The sequence below is a fragment of the Temnothorax nylanderi genome, unplaced genomic scaffold, assembly GCF_030848795.1.
Source record: "Temnothorax nylanderi isolate EJ_2023f unplaced genomic scaffold, tnyl_v1.0 TNYL_tig0068_pilon, whole genome shotgun sequence".
Classification (NCBI taxonomy): Eukaryota; Metazoa; Arthropoda; class Insecta; order Hymenoptera; family Formicidae; genus Temnothorax; species Temnothorax nylanderi.
The window spans coordinates 578,185-601,985 of NW_027249130.1; the positions used below are offsets into that span (position 1 = coordinate 578,185).

General features: G+C 38.2%; 1 protein-coding gene and 1 non-coding gene across 2 annotated transcripts in view; both read left to right on the top strand.

Moving 5' to 3' along the window:
• Ddr (discoidin domain-containing receptor 2) overlaps positions 1–23,801 on the top strand; it is a 182,987-nt gene that overhangs the window by 78,930 nt on the left and 80,256 nt on the right. Inside the window, exon 3 of the mRNA XM_071708469.1 lies at positions 22,622–22,869. Coding sequence (XP_071564570.1) covers positions 22,689–22,869 — 181 coding nt within the window. The 5' untranslated portion in view covers positions 22,622–22,688. The remainder of the gene's footprint in view (positions 1–22,621; positions 22,870–23,801) is intronic.
• On the top strand, positions 1,170–1,289 carry LOC139773781 (5S ribosomal RNA). The gene has a single exon (XR_011718423.1). It is a non-coding gene; the product is annotated as a 5S ribosomal RNA (ribosomal RNA).

Genomic DNA, 23,801 nt, shown 5'->3' on the forward strand with positions numbered 1-23,801 from the left:
AAACGTTATAAATTTATGACGTCATATAACATTCATCCTTTACGCAGTAAAAGCAGTCTTGGCGGATTCAAGATGCACCACGACAAATTCATCTCCGAGTTTCCTTCCGTATCGTAGAAAGTCCGAGTTGTTACGTTAAATGCCGAGATGTAGACGTTAATAAATTGCAAGAATTGCCTTCTGGGGGGAGGAATATTTTCCAGAGTACAAGGAGCAAGCATCGTGTATATATTGTCGGACGCCACAGCCCCACAGGTACATTCGTATACGCAAAAGGGAAGAGAGGGAAAATTGAAAAGGAACCGAGGAAAGATTAATGAGCGTTTCCGCGCCTCGACTCTTGTCATTTCATCTTTCGTCTTCCTTTCTATCTCTCGTTCTCGCTTTCAGCTTTACACATATTCGTATTGAAAAAAATGCCCCTCCACATCCACTAGATTTTTAAACCATTCGATAAAATGGTCGAGAGAACACGCGCATGGTCATCGATCTACTTTCAAATGAACGAAGTACTGTGTTAAATATTGAATAATTTGACGCGACAATAGAATCGCCGGAAGTGCTGTTAAAAAATTAACGGGTCCATATAGCGATAGAATATGCAGAACGTTCATATTAGATACTGTGCATCGACTGAAATAACGGATTATCGACAGGTAATCCTTCGCGGAAATGTAGAGTTATTAATGCGACTGAACATTCCTACTGTGCATTAACTGGATTCTCGATTTTAATGATTTACAGATTTGACATAGTTGACAGTTGTAACATATACATTATCAATATAATTAATCGGTAATTTGAGATCGTACAGTGAAAGAAATTTATTTTAATTAATTGTTCACACTTTCCAAAATTATTTATTTAAAAGAATACATTCGTAGGGGAGACCGGGGCTTATATTTTTATGCAAATTAATTGTTGCTTGCAAGACGATGCTGCGTTAAATGGAAGCATTTATAAAACAGAGAATATACATTAGCTTATATTTGCAGCTCGTATTGATGTCCATAAATCTTTGCTTTATGTCATTAACAAAATGAGAGTTATTTAATGTTGTAACATTAACGATTTAACGATTCTTATGACATTTATTGCTGTATAAAAAAAAGTGAAATTTTGGAACAGAATCGTAATATAAAACTGATTATAAATAACTCACACGTCAGGGTAACGTTCATATCACGTTGTAACGTACCAGTTCTCGTCCGATCACTGAAGTCAAGCAACGTTGAGCACGGTTAGTACTTGGATGGGTGACCGCTTGGGAACACCGTGTGATGTTACCAATTTTTTTTTTTTTGCATTTTGATTATTACACAGACGCGCGCTATTTAGCTTTAATATTATACTATTACTATTGCATTATATTATTAACCCCTTGATAAATAAAACATAAAACTGTCAAAATATGCGATGACAGATACCTACATTACGAAATGAAAAGTCTTCGCTCGGAAGGCCATTTATAACTCCAATGACTGTGGAAGCGCAGTTTTTTATGGGAAATCTGTCGTATAAATCGGATAAGAGTTTCTTAGCTATTTAGGTCATAAAACGATAGCAAAACGTGGAAAATAAGGACCAATACGTACCGTTCGTCGAGATAGATACTCTAATCCGCATATATACGAGTAATACGCGGTGAATAAGCTGAAAAGGATTTTCGCCGGTATAGGAATTATTTATCATCGCGGATTATGGTAGCTCTCGCCAGCTATTAAACGGAACGAAAGCGGCAAGGCCGTACACGCAACGCGGCGGAAAATCCCATTGAACGCGCGCAAATAAATGTGTTTACAATTTTCGCGAATAGGACTGATTATTATCCTCTGTGAAAACCGTACTGCTGTTGCAAAAAAAGCATCCCCCAAATCTCTCTCCCTCTCTCTTTCTCTCTCCTCCCCCTTCCCTCCTTCTTCCTCTCTTTCATTTTGTGCGTTATACACACGAGAAAAATATAAAAATCAAAAATGACGAGAGAAAAAAGTGAATTTATAAATTATTCATAATTAATTATTTTTATTATCCAAATATATATAATAACGAAGTTATGTAATAACTATTATTATTTGGTTAATTAATTTTAATTGTTTTGCTCATATTAAGTTAAATCTCTTTAAATTCTAATGAATTATTTTACAATATAATAGCTTAATATTTTTATTTAATCTTTATGCTTTAGTATCACAATTCTATGTTTTGACTGATTGCCTTTAATTCTAATTAATTTTAATAAATTATTTTATAGCAGTTTGATATTTTTATTTAATATCCTTATGCTATAGTATCACAATTCGATATGTATTGCCTGATTATGTATCGTCATTATGTAATTTCTTTATGGGGATTATCTGATGTCATTAGTATCTATATAATAATCGGCAAGATACATACATTGCTGCAGTAAAAGTACTAAATTTAAAAGAGCGAAGAGAAGTGTAAATTATATTTTATTAACAAAAAGATACACATAGGTTACGGTTTTGTGAACTCAAAGCGCGCGCATTTTGCGTCATGCAAATCTGTACAGAAAAAAAATGGGGTAACGTGAGAGAATGCAATTGTAAATTGCGAAATACATCGAATGGCAGAACGAAAAAAAAGAAGGAAAAATAGGACAGGTCGCAATGCGCAAAAGGACCAGTAGCGAACTGCAAATGTCCGATTGGTCATAAACAAAAAATAGAAGCCAGTTGTGATGCGAAAGTTCATGAATCTTTGTCGGACTGTAATGTCGGACGAGGTTGTGAACGCGGAAGCGACTGCATTTTTAATTTAAGTTCAATTGAATGGTTCTAACGCGTGTTTTTCCGAGCATACATTCCAATAATATCTCGTAGAATCTTTAGAATTAAAAAAAGATATATGACATGGAAAGAGAACGGAAAATTAGAATGGCAAATGGCAGCAAATCATACATGAGCAACGAAATATTTCTCGTGCTTAAAAAATGCAGTGGAATAAACAATACGAACAAATCGCGCGCGCGATCAATATTGTACCATCACGGTTCTATGTATACGCTTCAAAAATTCGAGCGTTATTACGGTACCTACGTGTTGTGGTTCGATGCAGCGCGAAAATCCCAAAGGAACGCTCAAATTCTGGCTGCACACACTGTGCTTGATTCCGTGCTTGATGTTGTTACGCCGTGCGCCGCGTCCGCGGAGAATTTCCGTATTCGTTTTAAACTCGCAGCCTCTGGTAGCGGTTTTGAAATTACGCGTCTCGTCACCGTGCCAACGGTCCCTCCCTCTCTCTTTTATTGACTAAATAATTAATACATTAATCATAGGGGTATCACCAGAAAAAATCCGAGCAAAATGTCTCATTTAGAAGCGAATTCGCTTTTAAGACTTTCTATAAAAAATAAGTCTTGTATTATTCATTTATATTATTAATGATTTAACCTTTTAACTTTAATTGTACCTATTCACGATCGATCCTATTATTCGCATGCGTTACAAAAGTAGTGGGCAGAAAATTATAAAACGTTTCTATTTGGATACAAGCTTTATTATTAAATATTTTGTGAAAATGAATAGTTGTTAGAGCACTTATTTTCCGCGATAAATCAACACGATCATATTGCGCTACATGCCTAAAATACCTGAATCATCTTATTTTATTACTTTATTCTACGATCTAATTTCATTCTGTTCTATACTACAAAATTTGACTACAGTACTCCTCATTTCAACACATTTCTTACAAATTTTGCACATATGAAATTAGCCATTACAATAATTATAGACATTATTTAGTCAATTAATTATATGAACTTTTAGTCCATTTATATTTTACAATTTACATTATTGATATGTAAATTAGGTAGTGATATAAAAATCGAACTTAAATCGCGCGGACTCTGAAATGCTCAACGCATCCGAGATGGAATTGAGCGTTTAATTAGAATAGTTAAAAAGAGAGAGAGCGAGATAATTGGATTCCTGAGTCGTTTTTCTCGGACAGTAGGAGAGTCTCGTTCATTCTCACTCATCCGGCAAGCAATCTCTTAACCTTTCATTTTGTCAGGCAATATGTGAATGTATCCATTCTCGAGTTGCAGGCATTGATTTATTCTCTTTGATGAGATTTATGTACCCGGCTATTTTTTATAAACGAAATTGCTAAAAAACTTATTGAATAATCATAAGTTCGCTATACACGGAACCGTTTTATTTTATAATTGACCCGTGCGCTTATATGAGAATAAATATAATAGTTTTTTATAAAGATAATTATATATTCGTTTACTCAGTTTAATATGTATCTCCAAGTTGATTACCCACATATTAGATTTTATATGTAGATCCAGAAATTAAAATCGTAAAGCAGATTTTATTTTAAGATATTGCACGTGTTAAATTAAATCTTCGTTTGAATTTCCTCTATTTGAAAATGTTAAACACTTAGAATACAATAGGTAAAAATAAGCGTGGTAAGAACATTTACATAGACTTTATATCAGAAACTTCGATATTCAAGATAAAATCCAATCAGTCGCATCGTCGTTTATAGCCACCGGAAAATGGAGATTATGAGAGAAAAATATCGGCATTTGGTTATCGTTAGTAAGATAATAGCTACTTTTTAACTTATAGGTGCATGCCGTAATATAGCATCTGAAAATAAATTCAAATCATAATCGCCTTATCACAAATTTCAATATTGTTATAGAAATGTTTAAGCGCGTCTACAAATTTGTCATAAAAAACGTGTATATTAAAATATTTGCAATTTTATTAAATGACGAAAATTACTGCAGCAATTTTGTGTTTATTAATATTGGGCTAAATTTTCACACTTGTTGCAAAAATAGATTTAATTTAATAAATAAATTTAATTTGGTATTTGATTAGCCAAAATTTAGCATTCTCTTCCATATGATAGGGAAACGATAATGCGGTTATTAAAATAATCATGTCATTATGCTTAATATGTTTTTTTTTCAAGTTTTTATAAATTAGAAAATATATTTTTATAAATTACAAATTATATACTTAATAAATTTTTTATTGGCCTATGATGTTTTGTGGTATGATGTACGCAAGAGCAATCAACAAATAGATTCAGAACTAATACACAAGCAATGATAATCCCGCAATGATCATTTGGCTGGTACGTGACGAGTAAGTTCTACGCATTAAACCATTACTCTTCTGTGTAACGCCGAATTGTTTCGCGTCAAAGGATTTGGCGAGCTTTTGGTCTTCAGCGCCACGAAATTGTCGAAAGCGGGCAAGCAACGAAATTCGCAATTTGTATACCCTTTACTTTCTTTTAGTTACGTTTCATCCGCTTTGAATCGCATGAAAATTAAATGGGGCTATTGTTATTACGCGCTTTGAGCTTATAACCATCTTTCAAAAAGCAAGGCCGCCAAATTACGAGCTGTATGAAATATATCAATCTTCCTTGAAAGTTTCAAGAAAATGAAACATTTGTCTACAGTATATATGTATATAAAGAAAAAAATATATATATATGGATTTATTTATTAATCTTTTTTTTTTTAATAACATATATTTTTTCTTTCACTCTGCTGCAACCATTTATCATGGGAAAACATAATATGTAACAACAATATTTTTTATACATTTGATAATGTGATGATTGTTTAACGTGCTTCCGAAAACGAGCATTATTCATACATTTATTATATCTTTATTTTGTTACTTCATAAATTTTAAATCTGCAAATTTTAGATACGATATTTTTTTCACAAATTCGCACGAAATAACGCTGACTCGCACAATATCACATATAACTTCAGTAAAGAGCGCATATTATTTTTGCTTTTGGTAGAAATGTTTCATAGAAGGTAGAGATATCGGCAGATTCTATATATCGGCACGGAGCTTTCCTCTACGCGCTTTTATCCCGAAGTATTTCGCGCGAGTAGATACCCGGCATTCTATATGGGAAATCGTGACTTCGTTTTAAATTCTCCGAATGCGGAGTAACGTCGTTTCGGAGAGAAATCGCCTTTTGCCCTGACAATAAGAAACGGAGGGTAGAGGAAGCCTGGCGTGAGCCTGGCGTGTCTCTCTACGTGTTTTGACCTCTACATTTTGCACGTATGTACATTATATTGATCTTGGCGTCCAATCGATTTCAACGTCGGTTTTTGAACGCGAAATTATAATACTATACTATACTATAATAAATTGAGCTTTACGTGTCGTGTCCATAGCCGTTCCACGGCCTGCTTGCGGTTAATACGGTGAACTGCGATGAAATAGATTTTGCCAAATGTTTGCACATGTATGAGGGTCCATATAATACAGCTATGTACACGCAACACATTTAATACTATTGAACGGTTTAACTATTTGCGGAAATTGTAAACGCGCTATACGTATGTACTCTGCAATATCGTGCAGGCAAAATAGGTATCATAATAATGCGCACAAAACATATTTCTTGGTGATATAATTGGATGCGTTAAGTTACGGTCTACTTGATTACGATCGCAATTTCAGAAATTATTGTCGCAATTAAATTTATTTGAATTGCGTCAAGCCAAATTGAATTAATGGTTATTTATTCACTCCTATCTCAATATTGCGTATCAAATTACTGAATCAAAATTAGTATACAATTTCAAAAGCACAGATCTTAATATGCAAGTATTTGTCCTAACAAACACGTAACAAATACTTGTAATAGTCAGATGAAGAAGAAAATGTAAGTCGTAAATAAACAGTTTTCAATACAAAACAGTGGGCGCATATTTTCTCCTTTTTATAAGATTAGAAATCATGTACATGACACATGCACCTTCAACCGAAGAGAGTGCGCGTAATTAAACTATAAAAGCTTAAAGTTTGCGCAATTGTTTCAGTTTAGTCTTCTTACAAGGAAAGAGTCTTCTCTGATTTTGATGGGCTTTTTATATGTTGTTTTCAGGACAAAAATAAGGGATAGGTATTTTTTTTATACATACCCAATCATATATTTAGAGGAAACACACCTTTGAAAAAACTCGGATTTTCTCTCTCGGGGCGAATATCCCCGAAACTGTAGATAGATAGATAGATAAACTCCCCGAAACTATAAAACATAGAAAAAAGTTTCTTAAACAAAAGTTAAATGGTTTAAAAAGTACTTTAAAACAATGACAAAATTTTTTTTATTTTTGAAAATATCCCCACCACTAAACATTTTTGTCATTGTTTTAAAAGTACTCTTCAAACCATTCAACTTTTGTTTAAAAACTGTTTTGTTTAAAAAATTTTTTCTATCTCTTATAGTTTCGGAGATACTTGCCCCGAAAGAGAAAATCCGATTTTTTTCAAAGGATGTTTCACTTCCTAAACATGCGATTGGGCACGTATAAAATAATATGTGTCCTTTATTTTCGTCTAGAAAACAGCATATTAAAAGCTCATCAAAATCGGAGGGGGACACTTAGGACCCTTTCCTTGTTAGTTGCTCACTATATATACAGTGACTTGTGACTAGCAAACTTTTCCAAATAACGCGATTTCTTCTTACGCGGAACGTATCTACCACATCAAAAGAGAGTTGGGTGTACTCATGTACAACGATGTTTTCAATGCTCTTATACTTGACAACTAAATTTGACGGTAGTGTCCGCGAGTGCCGGTAAAAACTCTAAACACCGTAACGCGCGGTACGTCGAGCAGCAATTCTTATACACTGGTTTATGCAAAGTAAACCGAGACCGGTACCTCCTGAGAACGAACCTGTCGCATCGGATCGCCGTACTGCATATTTATGATGTTTTTGCAACGGCACATCCACTGGAAACTATAAGGTTTCTGAGCGTTATCATATTTTATGGGGACGATCCATCCTTGCTAGCGTTTGTTTTTGTTTCTATCACCGTCGCGACGAACTGTTTACCGCTGAAATATATCTGTGTATACTCGCGGTACAATGGAACGGTGGCAAATAGTTTTGTTGGAAACTCAAATAGGGATTTTTCTGCTCGCCGGAAATATATCGCCGAGAGGGTACTTCGGGGTGGCAAAGCGATGGACGGTGCAATGGCGGCGTATCGAATATTTCTTTATGTTTATTTAATTGTTTAAGTTTTATTTTAAGTCTACTCACACAGAATGATGGAAAAAATTTCTTTCAAAAATACTAATTTCAATCAGTGTAATAGCAATGTATTTCCTTGCACGATTGACTTGTGCAGGATATTAAGTTTACAAACGAGAAATGAGAATATTTCGATATCACAATTTAATATAATATCGTTTTATTTTACGTAAATTAAATATCATGAATCGACATTATTATATATACACAGATCTGGGCAATTTGCATAGAAATTTTAGTGATTTAATTATATATTTTTCGCGGATGATTGTTAACGTAGTAACTTCATAACAAAAAAATTTGGTGAAATAATAACTTCTATGAGTTTAGCATAAAAAAAGAAGATAAGATAAATCGACATTTTTCAGAATGCTTTAGAATAAGCTACCTATTCACATGTTCACTCGTGTATATATTTTGTATATGCATCTTCCCTGCAGCTATTCTTCGCATATTTACAGATTTATTCGCAGAAAAATTAACGAAAATAATGGTATAGCTGATAAAAAAGAAAACGTGTTGCTTTCATTTCAAGTAATTGTAGGAACCTGTCACAGAAATTAGCATCATTTCGTATAACGATATTTTAATAGTAAAGGTATCGAATGGTAAATCAGCACTCGCTTGAACGCGTCGATAACCGTCAGAATGCACTAGTCGGATGGCGCAAAACCGTCTCATTGGGTAGCTTCGAAGAAATAGTTCCGAATTCGTCCCGTTGCGCGGACGTGACCACCGAACGGACGTATAGTCCTGAATTTCGGCGGAAATCCAGGTCGCCTTATGGCCCCGCACCGGAACCCCGCAGAATCTTATCGAGGTACGTGAAAAGCAAGGGAGGCGGAACGTCGTCGTCGTCGTCGTCGTCGGTACGTACGGGCGCCAGATCGGAGCACCACCTTAGTGGGGCGACGAAGGGGTTGAAGTATAAGCGGTCGGTGGTGGCCACGGGGACGCGCGCAAACGGGGGAGGGCAAATGCGGAGTCGAAAGGAACTTAAACGTGGAATAACGTCGAATAGGCAGCACTCGTCCGGTGCTTCGAGCCGTTCCGCCGATTTAATAACGTAAATTGTGCGCCGTTCGCTTTAGCAGTTCTGTCACGAATTTTTCTAAAGCACACTATCGAGTGTTCGGGTTCCTGCCGAGAATACAGAGATCTCGCCTTCCCAGACCAGTACCGTGCACGACGTCTCGCCTAAACCCTCTCCCCCGCCAGCGCCGTCTCTCCCGCATCCCTCTTTCACGGTACCCTCTCTTACCTCTCGCTAGGTCTGCTCTTTTTATTTTTCCGCCACGCTACCGTCCCCTCTCTCTCTCTCTCTCTCTCTCTCTCTTTCTCGTTCTCTCCTTATATATATTTTTTTTTCTCTACACTCCACTCCTCTCCGCCCTTATACGTACGAGGTGACAGGGCTGCGTCGACGAAAGCTAAACGACGAATTTCGCTCCCGTTCTTACGTGACTCACATTCCCGTTCCCGACCGGTTAATGCGATCGCCGTAAGATTGGCATGGCTGAATTTCCCCTTATGGACTCTCTCCGCCGCGCGCCGTCAAAACCATACTTTCTTCGTGGCCGTCGAGGCGACTCGAGGAAAAGTCGGGGCGCGGAAAGAGAATCGGCTCCGTAATGCCGACGCTTATATGATATACCTTGAATCACGGCACAAAGAATGTCCCGACGGGCTTTCCGACTCCGCCGCGTAACTCTCGATCTCTACGGAATGGAAGTTCTTCCGGCGTGCGCGACGCGCAAGGAAGCGCGCTCGCGGTTGATTCGTGGCACCGCTCTTGCCGGTCCTTATTTAATTTAATCTAACTTACGCTCGGGACCGCGTAACTAGATTTTACAAACCCACGAACTTCGTCGTTCCGGAAACGATTATTGTATTTCCCTCGGAGGTACTGCATGGCGTAGCGCGCGCTTCATAAATATTGGAAATCTAATAACGCTCATTCCCCTTTCCTTGTTATAAGAGTCTCGGTTTTTTTCCTCGACAAGAATGAAACGAGAAGGTCGCGCGAGGGTCGCGGCGAGGAGAAAGAAAGCCGGGCACAGCGAGAGAGAGAGAGAGAGAGAGGGCAGTTCAAAAAGGGAGATATAGTTTTAAAAGACGCCGCGGTGATGCGTATAAATAGGAAATTCCTAGCCGAGGACATCCGTTATTTGCATGTGAGTAATGAACCCGGGCATGATGGGGCTGAAGATGAGACAGGACACGGTCGTGGCGGCGCCCTAAGGAGAGCTAAGGCGGGATAGCGGAGGACGCGAGGGATGAAACATCCCTGGTATCAGCGCCCGCCAGACGCGATAATCTCTCATGTATGAAGTGTCGTTTAGCCATCCTTGCGAGGTTGTTCCTATCCACGCTGTCCCTCGGTCTTTCTTACGCTATCCGCTCGTCTCTCATATTATTTGTCGTTCCTTCTCGCGCGCTATTCATCTTCCGCGCCTCCCAGCCTAGAGCCCGTTCCAACCGCAAGCCGTTTTCTCTCTACCCTACGACGCTCAAGTTTCGCGAGTTTCTCCGAATAAAAGGAACGCGGAAAGTTCCGGAGTCAAATTGAACGTTGGTAACCGGTCACGATCCATTCGAGACGGAAGACTGAGAAACAAGCGCGAGAGTAAAATGAAGAGAAAAAGAGAGGAAGAAGGATATCCGGGCGGCGCGAAGCTCCCTGTTATCTGAGAATCAAATTTTAATTTGCGTTTTCGCTATCGCACGCGTTAATTTCTCGAAGCCCGTCCGAGATTTTCCAACCGCGTCCACAATGCTAAAGTTTTAGTAATGGTAGGCGTTCGTCCTTCACAACCGAAATCAATTCTCCGCGGTGGAGATCCGGTGTTGATAACTCCCACAGATTGAGGTCATCACGCTACGAAGTGCCTCGCGTTGCTTTCGAAATAAATTTAAGTACGATCCCACCGCTTTTCGTGCTGATAAAACGCAGAAAAACGAGATTACGACCGAGTACGTGCGATCACTATCGGCATAACACGACGTAAAACGTTACACAAGTCTTGTAAACCTCTATTAATCGACCGTAGCCTGTTTTCGAGAGCGATCTGTTTACTGACTGCGATAAACAAAGCTATTTTTTTACAAGCTGTAGCCACTGCCGCGGAACTTCCTCGCGGGAGAAGAAGTGCACCCCGGCAGGAAAGGACGCTAGTTTTCCCATAAAGTCGACTTTATAGGGTGAGTTGTGTCGCTTCGCGGACGTTACCGAAGTTTCCAGACTGTCGTCATAAAGCGCCATTTTCACTGCTCGCAAGCACATAATAGAATTGCAACGTATTCCAAGAAACGTTACGATTAAGGCATAAACACGGTCCTTCCGTTCTCGCGGCATTCGCGCGCGCGCGCAAGAAAACGCGTAGTCACGGAATCGGACGTTTCCCGACACGAGCCAACGTCAACCTTTTTTTTTTTTAATACGCTAAAACATTATTAACGCATTTCCCTCGTTAAGTTTCACCGGGCGCATTTTTCATGCCCGCGGCATTAATGAGCCGCGATGTAAGATACGTCACCGAGCGTACGAAATATAGCGATGACAAGGTAAAACGGAAGCGGCTATACATTGTCCAGAATGGCGCAACATTTCAGCGGGGCTCTTAATAGGCCCATCATCCACCAAATTACGCCGGATGGTTGCCGCTTTCCCAAGTTCGCCCCTGCGCACAATGTACCGGGTGTACTTTTCACGCAATTAACCCGGAATGAGGTCGCCCGCCGATAAGAATCCGCGTGTACGGCGTCGTTTTTAAAAAGGGGCGATTAATAAAGCATTTTTCTCCTTGTAATTAATTAGATATAATCCATCATAATTAATTCTCAGCTTGGTGCGCTGGGCGCGCTGTCGTTGGGTAACACGATATTTACGTCATTAAAATAACAAAGTAGATAATCACTGTGAGATATATGCTGATCGGATCGCGCGCGCCCGCACAAAATATAGCTTGTTAATGGTTAAGAGAGAAATTATTTCACGACGGTATCGTATCAACGATCGCATATAAACTAGGGCCAACTTAGGACCGTGTTCACGCTTGTGAACGCGGGACAACCATCGAGAGGGGTTGCGGTCGAGTAGAAGAGAGAGACTTCCGTTCGAACTGCGCTTCAATACCTGGAGCTCTTAAAGAGATTATTCCGAGACCCCGTTCCCGACAATCTCCTTCTACTACCCGTGGTCTACTCCTTGAAGAGCCTTCCATTCTCTAAGTTAGCTCCTTACGCTTCCTTGACTTCCATGAGGCGCTGCGCTGTATCTTGCATTTCCCTCAGCGATGAATACGCTCCTCTTGCGGACCTTCGAGGACCCCGCGGCTTTATTGATCGCCGTTACATGGTAATTCCTGGATCAGACCGAAACAAATAACGTCAAACCGAGCTTAACATTCGATTTTCCGTAATAGCACTCTAATGTTATCGCAACGGTGCACTCTGCCACGATGACGAGCCGCACCGTGCCCACAGTTGTTGTTAGCAATTATTTATTATTGAAACAATATTTTACTACCGTTACGCTACTCGTCGCTTTCTAAACAATACGGAAATATCATATCGTTATTACTTCGATAAATACTGGCTTTCGCGATCTAATCGATAGAGATAAATTTCTCGTTTTTTGTAATAACAGTTTTTATTCTGGAGAAAAATATTTTTCTTGAAAAATATAACAATCTGCATCTATACACAAACATTTTTCATGCGTTTCCCGTTATATCACAGTTTACTCAATATTCGCCAACTAATTGTCAATAATACATCGATTAAAAAATATCCAGGCGGGAGCGCAATTCAAGCGTAAAATCACGCTGGCGCCGTTTCTAAAGAGAGGATAATTGCTCACTTTGTTGGCAGAATGCCGTGTTAAAATATTTCCTCCACCTGGTCGGGCGTTTATTGTTCCGCGCGTTGCCATTTTCCTCGAGAGAGAGAGCGGCGTGGCGAGGAAAATCCACGTGCAAATGTCCCGGGGTCGCTTTTCATGGGCTGCCATGAATACCTCAATCAAAGTGTGCGTGCTCGTATGGAGGCTATAGACGGGCGGACACCGTTTAAATAGCAAAACGAGGTGTCCTCGGATTGTGCTATTTACAGAAGGACAGGCTACTGCGGCAAATGCGCCCTATTGTCGCGCTGCGAGGCTTGGAGATGGAGATGTCCGAATGTCAGGCTTCACGAGTTATCATCTTCATTGTCTTTCCAACAGCGGCATTTCTCATTACGAAAGCACGCTTATTTCACGAATATGGTGTCATATTAGCCTACTTGTACGATATATTTTTCGGGTTTATTCCTAAAACTTACAACTTTCAGAAGAGCACGTATGTTTTCTTTAAATAATAATAACCGAATGACAAAAAAGAGTGATAGCAGAATGCTTGAATAAAACACTTTTTTATAATGCTGATAATTTTTTAAATTTATATTTATATATATACATATATACATATGTGATATTATTTTTTAAAGTTTCTATATACATATACATATTTCCATTTTCTATAAAATATAATTTCTAAATATTTTCTAAAATAATGATCTACGATTGGAATATTGTATATTTACTTGCACATTCTTATTGATTCTGGTTATTATAAAATGTATAAATAAGATTTTTAATCTCTAACAGCGGATTTATGACAACATTTTCGCGTCATTTAAGTATAATTGCAATGCTACCGTTCTCACAAACAATAGGTACGATATATTGAATAACATCGGAAGACATTGAAATATTTCCCATCTGACGCTTTAGTCTGAAGCCGTTCAAGCCGTTTAGGTAGTTGTTATCGAACAACTAGCAATTTAAAATATCGTGAATTCACGAGTGCTTTATAGCGTACAATGCGCAGATATCGGTAGCGTGCAGAGTACACACAAAGGACGGCCGCTAAACCCAGATATTTTGACGCTCTAGGCAAAATACAGAGAGGTCTCTGTACGGCTACTTTCCTGTTCCGTGAGATAACAATAAAGCCCACGGCTAAAGGGAAACCTTGATTCGAACTAGGACATATCGGAGTAAAGTTTCATTCTTCGCTCGTATTTTTATGCAAATAATATCTACAAATAAAAATGAAACAGATCCTTTGAGACAGACCGATACTAATCGATTAAATGTAGGTAGGTATATGTATCGCGTTTCTTTTACCTCTTATTTTTGTTTCTTATTAAACGGAAATATTTATTTAATTTTAAATGCTAACGATCTCTAAAAGCTATTAACTTAAAAACGATAAATAAATCACTAGCTTGTGTAAACATTCTTTTCTGCTGTATGCTGTATAATTTTGTTGATATTCCGAAGTACTAGGCAGCTAGTGTCACCCGATTACGGAGTAAGCACGTTCAGTGAATCCTGCTAATTGCTACGTTGATTGGCGGAAATCCAACGTGTTTGGCCGAATAAAATGAATGTTGATCATTAACGTGCTCAAAAGTCTTTCGAATGTCGTTTTGTTGGTGTATATATCTTCCAGTAGGAATCCCTTTACATAATATCTGCAATTGAGCGATTTGATACTAAAATGCGAGTAGCATTTCTTTGATATGGTTTCGTCAAATTCGAAATTTAATATGGAAGATTTCACTGAATTCTTATTAAATTTTTTATGCCATTTTTTTCTCTCCCTCAGTTAAAAATTAATATCATTTATATATACGACAATTTATTATTATTCTCTCTCTTCGCATTATGAAATAATTAACCCTTTTTTCGGTTGAAATATACTCAGACGCAGTTTCATTTTAAGGAGAAAAAGATGTACGTAATTGCAGCAAAGAGCAATTTTAAAGGAAAAGAAATGTCTTACAATTAAACGATAAACATAGAATGGTTACTTTGTAGGGTAATAACCATTTTATGGAAGAAATTGCATAAAAATATGACGCATCGCGAAACAACGTAAATGTCCGCACCAAAGAAACATGTTTCTTTTATATTCAGCGACGCTGCGTGTGATTTTCCACTTCATCAGAATATTAATCTCTATTCTTGCCAATTAAATGAATTAAATCACAATTTATTTGCTTTCTAAATTTAAATTAAATTATTGACTTAAAAGCTAGTTAAATTATCACATTAATGGATATTTATTACAATTACTTACATTATATCATAATATCATTTCATCATTATATAATTTTGTTATTTTTCGATCGCCACGGATTTTGTCTGACTCTGTGAAAATTTCTAATATCAACGGCATCGTTCTTTCGTCTCTCTATACAATAACGAAATCCGAAACGCCCAACAAGTTTTACGAGAGTGGCGCATTCGATATCGGCTATGCTGTTGCATGCGAAATTCTTCTTCGAGCAGAAAGCTCTCGAAAACTTCATAGTTTCCAAGAGCCGCGACGAGTGGCGATAAGTGGCGTACTTAACTTGACAGTGGAGATAGTTTCAACTTCTCCGGTCTCCGGCCTCACAAATGTCAACGTCTTCAAAAACGCTAAATTCTCTCGCCTCAGCGGTTTAATAAAATAAAACGAAATTCTCTACACTGAAAAAAAAAAATACTAAAAAAAAGAAAATTTCCTTAATTTTAGTAAATGGCGAGTTTGCATACAACTGTGAACATATTTTTTTTTAATAAGAAACTGTATGTATTTATTTGAACAACATAATTCTTTTATAAAGGAAATAATTAATTAATTATAACAAGTATTTACTACAATGCAGTTAATAATTATTGAAATATAATTTTTATTTTTTACTAATTAGTAATTTTCTAATTATATTTATTACTTTCAACAAAATGCATTTTTTCATTAAATAAAGAATTCATAAACTTTAAGAAGTATTTTGTACAATATAGTCAATATTTATAGAGATATGAATCTTATGTTTTATAAGTTAACGATTTTCTAATAATATTTATTTAATTTAAAAAAAATAATTTTTCTATAAATTATTTTTACCTATAAGTAAAAACTTTAAAAATTTTTTCTAAAACATATAAATTGGCGTCCAAGCGCCAAGAGATATCCTTGTAGAGAAGGGATTCTTCCACTTATGAGTCTTACGACAGTGGACTCTGTGGTTTTCGCCTCGCAGGGAGTCTGCTTATATATTATGGTTGGATATATTTTAAATTTGAGAAACGTTTCCCATCATACGCCACCTAGCAGCGTCGCGCGTCGTTGCGAACTTATAGGATTCCGTCGAGTTAAAAATGCTTACAAATAAAATATTCTTTTCCTTTTTTTGTCGAATATATTAACTTTATTTCAGTATACGTTTCCTTAAATGTAATAAATTGCACTAGAGAAAATATTTATTATTTATAAGTACTCTATTTATTATTTTTATAACTTTGGAAACGTGAAATTAAGCAAATATTTATTAAAGTGCCATATCTAAAATTAAAAGATTCGGATTTAGTATTTTAAAAATTCATTTACTATATTTCAATAACTATTACACTGTAATATAGTAAACCTGAATTTGATTCAAGTAAACGTTTCAAGAAGAAAACATTTTCTGATTTTAATGCTTTAGTTTACTATAGTCAAATTAATAAGTTTTATATTTTAACATTATTTATTTAAATTAAGTAAATCTAATTTTAGTAAATATATTTACTAAAAGTAAGCAAATTTTTTTTTCAGTGTATATACAATATTCCGATGTTATACATAATTTTTATGTATGTTACACATCGATGTTAACACTATCATGTTATGTATTATATATTTTTTACTTCACTTATCTTTTTATTATTTCTGCGTTGCTTACGAAATTTTAAATACGTTGTAAATAATAAAAAGATACATACAAATAAAAGTAAAAGACTATGTAATACATAACATGATAATCGTAATTACGTGAACATCAATGTATGCTCTACGTAAAAATTTCTATACAACATATATTTATGACAGTAAACGATCTGTAATTAAATGGATATAGCGTGGTTAACGCGGAGCGAAATTTTAAATCGGATTTTTTCGCTCTGAGAAGGAATCCCCTTAGTTTTCTCTTTGAGGTGTAAACGTCGATCAGCTTTTAGGGGTTCCCGCGAGATTTTCTGCCGTAGCAAAGTGGCGCTGTTCGATCCGATAACCATGTTTTCCCAAATCCTTCGGTTCCTCCTGAGGAGACGAGTACGATTGTTCGGTTACGTAGGAACTGCCGTAGGAACGCGGCGGGTACTGCGGGTAGGGTAGGGATGGTGACTGGAATAGAAGTGAAGGCGGTAGCGGCACAAGTGGTAGTAGTCGGCGAAGGAGAATGGCGGAGGGAAGACGAGATGGGCTCGAAATTGGTACAAACCGAATAATTCCGAGCGAAGCCTCACCTGAATCGTCTCCATCGAGACGAGCAACGATGCTCGCGTTATCGGGGGAGCTATAGATTCCGCGGAGCGAGGTAAGCATAGCCCGGGTCCACATTTACCCGTCGCATCTACATGCACTTCTTATCTTCTCGGAAGAATCGCTAAACCCTTGCTTAATGACGAGCGACTCGGTGGACTTTTAAATTTCATACACTTTTTCTCTTCCGTGTACGCTTTCTTCTCTCTTGAGAAAAGCGCGTCCGGTGTTCCTTATCCGCTCTTTTTTCCTCTCGCACCTAATCCATACTGGATTAGCTGCGACCCCTAAAGAGCAATGAGTTTAATGTCTGGCGTCGTTTCTGCGGTCGTTAACGAGGATTACATTAATTCGTGTTGCTACTTGTTATGATAAATAAACTTAGAGTGAGTAACGTGGCGTTTGTGGAAAAAACGTAAATAAATCTTCTCAAAGCGTGGGTACACGATGTTTGCTCCACATTAATAAAATAATTTCATTTCTTAAACATCTTTTATATTTATTACAAGTTTACGGAAGGTAATTAACTTTTTTATTCTCTCGGACTCCCTGTTTTTATGAAAGTCTGCAAACTTGAAAATTGAAAAGGATAACGGTTAATACTGATATAAAAAGATACTGACAGATAAAAGGATGTTGTGGACGTTTTCTAATTAGTTTCAAACTACGCGAGTAAGAGTCATTGGGAAATGTTGCTGTCTTGCGGAGATATAATACATCGATATTTCAGTCAACTAATCTTCTCACGAAACGTATACATTGCGGGATTGATGAATCCGCATTGCAGTAATCGTGATGAGTTGGAAACTTTGCTTCTAATCTCCAGACGAGACTGTTTTATTCGTTTCCTTCAGTTTAGCTTCAGTTTTAAAAAAGATGTCGTCCCGCCCGACATTTATAATTATTATTTTTTTTAATCGACGATTGTTCGGTTGAAATCAACGCATCGAATGGGGTGATTCTTCTCCGTCTCAGAGACAGGGAAAGCTTCTTTCGACGAAGACGGACGTGATGACACGTTGTCGTTCAAAAGAACGGGTGGGTGAGCAGCCCCTCAGAATTAATTAATTCCGCTGGCGCTTCTCCACCTCCGTTTCTTTCAGCGCCGTCAGCTCTCCCCGGCTCCGACCGCCGTATCCGCGACAAGTCTCCTCTAGGCCATCCTCGCCGACCGCGACGTCGGCTTGCCGAGCTTTTCCCTCGGTGAAAATCGCGACGAACCGCGAAAAAGCGTGTCCGCCCGAGCGAGGCGATCGCGATAATTCTGTCGGGGTGCTCGACGACACGAGAGAGAGGACTCCCCGTGGGATGATTTTAAAAAAAGGGGGGGGGGCACAGGCGGTCGTAGATAAAGAAAACTAGAAGTGGGGAAATAAAAGAACGGAGAATAGGTGGAAAGGGCTGACTAGGAAGGTCGGGGCAGGAGCGGAGCCGGAGGGAAGAGAGCGGAATGAAATTTGCATCGCAAAATCCTACCGTTTACCCCGTCCTCCCGTACTTCCGTGTTTCCCCACCGTCGCTTCCCTCTTTCACTCACGGCGAAGGAGGAGCGTGGAGGGGCTATTCGTATATATACAGGGTAATGACGGTGCTCGGTATTCCGTGAAGAAAAGGAAGGAACGTCCATTGGACAAGCGGGACTCGCTTCTGCATCGTGGATCCTGTTTTGTATCTCGTAGGCTTGTTTGTTTTGCACGGGCTATCGAATGCACACAAAAGACCCGGGGTGGCTCTCCCCTCCTGCACTTCGCACAGATCCCCAACCCTCGCTCAATCTCTCTCGCTCGCTCCTTCCTTCAGCCACTGCGGCTCGCCCCGTTACAAGAAAAGGGACCTGCAAGGTAGTGACCTATGAAGCAGGAATTTTTAGGGCTTTAACTGCCGCACGTGAAACGTTTATCACGCCCGTGTAATGGGAACGAGTAACCGAGCTATTGTTTCGACCGAGTAGCTACCTTTGATACTTATCAATCGATTTCACACACTTTTTAGCAGATCGCTAATCTTCTTACGTAAAGCAATATGCGGCCAAAATGTTCACATTAATGCTCCGCTTAACCGTAGCACAATTTAATACACATAATATTTTGTAGACATAAATAATTGAAGAACTTTTCAGTATTTATGATAATTTAGAAAATAAAATTTATTTTTGCATTGCGATTTGGCATACTGGTTTCAAGAAGTTTAAACTTGGAATAAAGTAGGTATATTTAAAGAGAGATATTTATTCCATCTTCAGTTCAGTCCGCATATATTAAGAAGATATACTTGAAATGTAAATTATTGTCGTGTTATCGCTATATCATGTCGCGTACATTATCAGATATAATCCGAGATTAAACTTTAATATCGGATATAATTTTCCTCCGTGAATAAATCTTAATCTCATCGTAATATTCATGTCGTAATACGTCGGGAATTTTCCATCTTACTTATGTCACACAGGCACGGCTGGCCGCAAATGCGCCGTACATGGTCGTCTACCTTTCTAGTTTTCTCTATTTCTCTTAGACGAATTTTATAAAATCACGCACCCATGCCATAATAGCCTCTACGAGGGAAAGAGTGGAGCAGACGTTGCCGTGGCTTCGGGGCGAACGTAATGCGATCTCTCCTGGACACTGCTCGTTAGCGATCGATAATTATAAATAATTAGAGAGACGAGGCGTGCCCCTTCGGCGGTGGGTGCCTCGACAAGAGCTCAATGACCGTGTACTTTATCTTGAAAAAAATGGCATTGTACGCGGGGAGTATTAATGACCCCACGTGCCGAGAGGCTACTCGTTTTTCAACATTGGTCCCCGGTGTAAAGCACGTTTCCATTATCTTGCTTACTCCTGTGACTTCAAGTCAATGACTTTACTCGTTTCACGTAATACGCGTACTCGTTGAGTTTTGCTGGGTTTCGCTGAAAGGTACAACATATATGTAGCTTTCTCGAGCTCCATCGAGTATTCAAAGCAACCTATCTGGAGTTCCATTATAGGTTTTGGTGCATACGTATTGCCGTATCTTACAACTTCAATACCGAGCGCAACACTTGTTTCTGACGGCTTTAGGGCCTCGTTCGTATTCTGCGTCTATATCTTGGACGTGGCACGAAAAGCATATAGAGTCCTTATGGTCGGAATATGCCAGTATATTATATTTACAACTCGATTTTATGACAACAGATATTTCTCCAAAACAAAAATTACTTAATAACAGCATAATACAATTATGTTATAGCTTGTTGTTACATATTTAAATGCTATGTCAAGTCATAATATACATTTTGCATTTTAAATAACAATACAACGTAACACCCTGATTTATGTTAAACAATCAAAATATTAAACAAAATAACCGTTTCTTAATTATATCTTGGGACTTACATTCTGTTTTACATTGTTTTTTTACATAACTGTAATATATATATTACTATTATTTATATTCCTTTTTATCTAATGCAATGCAATGAATGTAATTTCTAAGGAAACACGCAGGGATTTAGAGAATATAATTGGGGCTTATAAAAAGGTGAACAACGAAAGTACGCGACGTAATTATAATTACAGCTCAGCAAATAAAATAGTTTTTTTTTTAAAGATCGATGGGGAGATGTCTAATGACACAGTATTCAAAATGTTTTGGTAAGTTAAGAATCAGTAAAAAAAATTGGCTTAAAATGTAGATCGTTAATTCACGGAGATGTCAAGAAAGTTGACAATGGAGCACATAACGCTGTTACGTGGTTTCGAAGGAACGATGACGCCTCGAACGAGAAACGCGAATGTTTTTGTCACGCTCGACTGCGTGAATACACTCAAATGCACCGGGCGGATTTCCCGCGGTTTAGAGTTTCACGTTGGACTCTAACGCCTAAAATTAATAATACTAACGCTGAGGGGGAAAAATAATTTCACCTCCGGCGAGGTGTGAATAATGCATGAGGCGTGACGCGAAATCTGTGCGGTGTTGCAGTTGCAATTGCACAGCATATGGAACACGCGTACTTATACCATATCCCCTGTGCGCGGTACATATGAGCGCGATACAATTGCAACAGCAACAGCAGCAGCAGCAGCAGTGGCAGAGCAGCACGGCGTAGACGCTCTCAACCTCTTTCCTGAAAACGATCGCGTTTACTAATAGCACCGGCGCAATTAAAATTTCATGACCCGCGGCATGGGTAATGTTTCCACTATTCGTCGACGACCCGTATAGCTGGCGCATAATCCGCGTACGAGGGGTGACACGGATTAGCCGTTGATATCGCGGCCTGCTCACGGTAACGCAATTAATCTTGGATATAACGGCCGCTTTTTAACTAACAAGTGCCAGTTGGACGATTGTAAGCGATTTTATTTCACGGGCGCGCAATATTTAGGGGGCCGATTTGTCGTGCAAAATAGACCTCTTATCGTGCAGATTGCGCGCGACGTAAAATGAAGACGGACGAGAGGGCGGGTGGAGAGCGCTATTTGCAAAAATGATAACAAATGTCTACGCTGCCGTAACAGCGCGATAAGAGTTCCGCTTTATACGACAAATGCAAGGTCTAGCGATGATATTTACGTAAATATGTTCGTTCCATTGTGCCAGTGGCAATCAGCCTTACATCGGAAAACCGATTCGGATTTTGTTGACAGGAATATAAACTGTGCGTTTTATTTTATACTTATTAGTTACATGTTAATTCGTGCAATTCTTAATCAAATCTAAGCCTCGAAAAATATATATGTACCTTATTTTGTAATGTTACATATTTTTTAATCAAATTTCTTTTCAATTAAAGAAATATATATATAATTATTAATTTAAGAAATGTTTCTAGAGATACATATAGCAGTACAACTTTTTCACTTTTTAACGATAAAAGTTACTTTCTTTTATTCCGTGCCGGTAAATTTACCTTGGCAGTAGTTTCCATTGTAGCGTCCTAGCTACAATACATTTTCGCGATAGCAATCGACACTATTTTCATGGAGAGTTCGTTGCACGAACCGCGAGATAAATTTATCAATGAGACGGAAGACAATCGGGCGCTATGATTACATTTAAACGAACGTACGCGAAGGAAGTCACGCGCGAGACGACCGTTAATGCTTATTTTTGTCCAAAGTCTGTAAATATCACCGCTTGTATTACTATAACAGTTCATACTCGATCCACGAGACATTTCCGAGGTGTCTGCGGACAACTAACACGGATTATTCTGTGCTCAGGACATCGACACACGGGCCTGTGACCACCTTGCGACCATCACGATGCCAGGAACGTGCTTGATGACCGATGCGGTCAGGACAGCGGATAGTTAGTGATGAGGAGGAGCAAGTTATCGGCGTGCCGACGGCCCAGGTCACCAGTAACATGCCAGTCCTTGGTCCCAGCGCCGATCCAACTCCACTTCGAGGACTTCTGATCGCCATCTTCGTCCTATTGTCCCTGCCGCGTTGTCGCTGCACGGATCTAGGTAAGTCGAATCCGAACTCCCGTAGTACGCGTCACACACCTCCAAGTTTTATGACTTCCGAAAAGTGCTGACACTCTTTTTTGACCCCTTCCAACTTCCGTCACTCTCTTTACAATCTTCCCCATTGTCCCAGAGCGCACTGTCGTCGTCGCGCGAAAGTCGGGAGGGTTGCGATTGAAAATCTTATACGAAGCATCCCGTGGAGACAGCCACGAGTTTCTCAAAACTAAAATGCTTATAGCCTCGGAACAAATACGAATATGTGTCTCCATATATCTATAATTCTTCAAATACAATTTTTCACTTAAAGTTTAATTTGTGTGTAAGAAGCTAACTCATATAACAAATTCGTTTAAAATTCTTCTTTAATACAAAAATTTTAAAGCGTGACAAGATTTAATATTTACAATATAATTTTATAAACAAATTTTGCAATTTCGTTGATTTCAGTTTAATTAAAATCACGTCGTTCCTGCTGCAAACACGCATTATTGCAAATTGTCTAAGAAGGGAATAAATCGTATGATGAAATATTAAGTAGATCAAACTCCATAATAAACTAACTGCCGCCGGCAACGTATTTATAAGTTAATTACAGCATCATCAGTTTTAATTGCTTGGAAGATTGCTCAATTACTTATCGTTCTCTCGTTTTACTTTGCGCTCTTTGATTTAATATTTACCTATCATTCACGATCGTATCACATAGCACGATCTGCCAAAGTTTTTTCTCGCGAATAAAATTCTTTTAATCGTTTTGTGAAGACTAAAAAGAAACGCCGACGTAACACCATATATTTTATGTGCGTGCGCTGCAATTAGTTAATTGTTATCAATAACGTGAACCGATTGTTAATTGTTAATATCAGCTTTTAATTAATATTTAGCAAATTTAAAAATTTAATATATAGAAAATTAAAAAAAATTAGAAT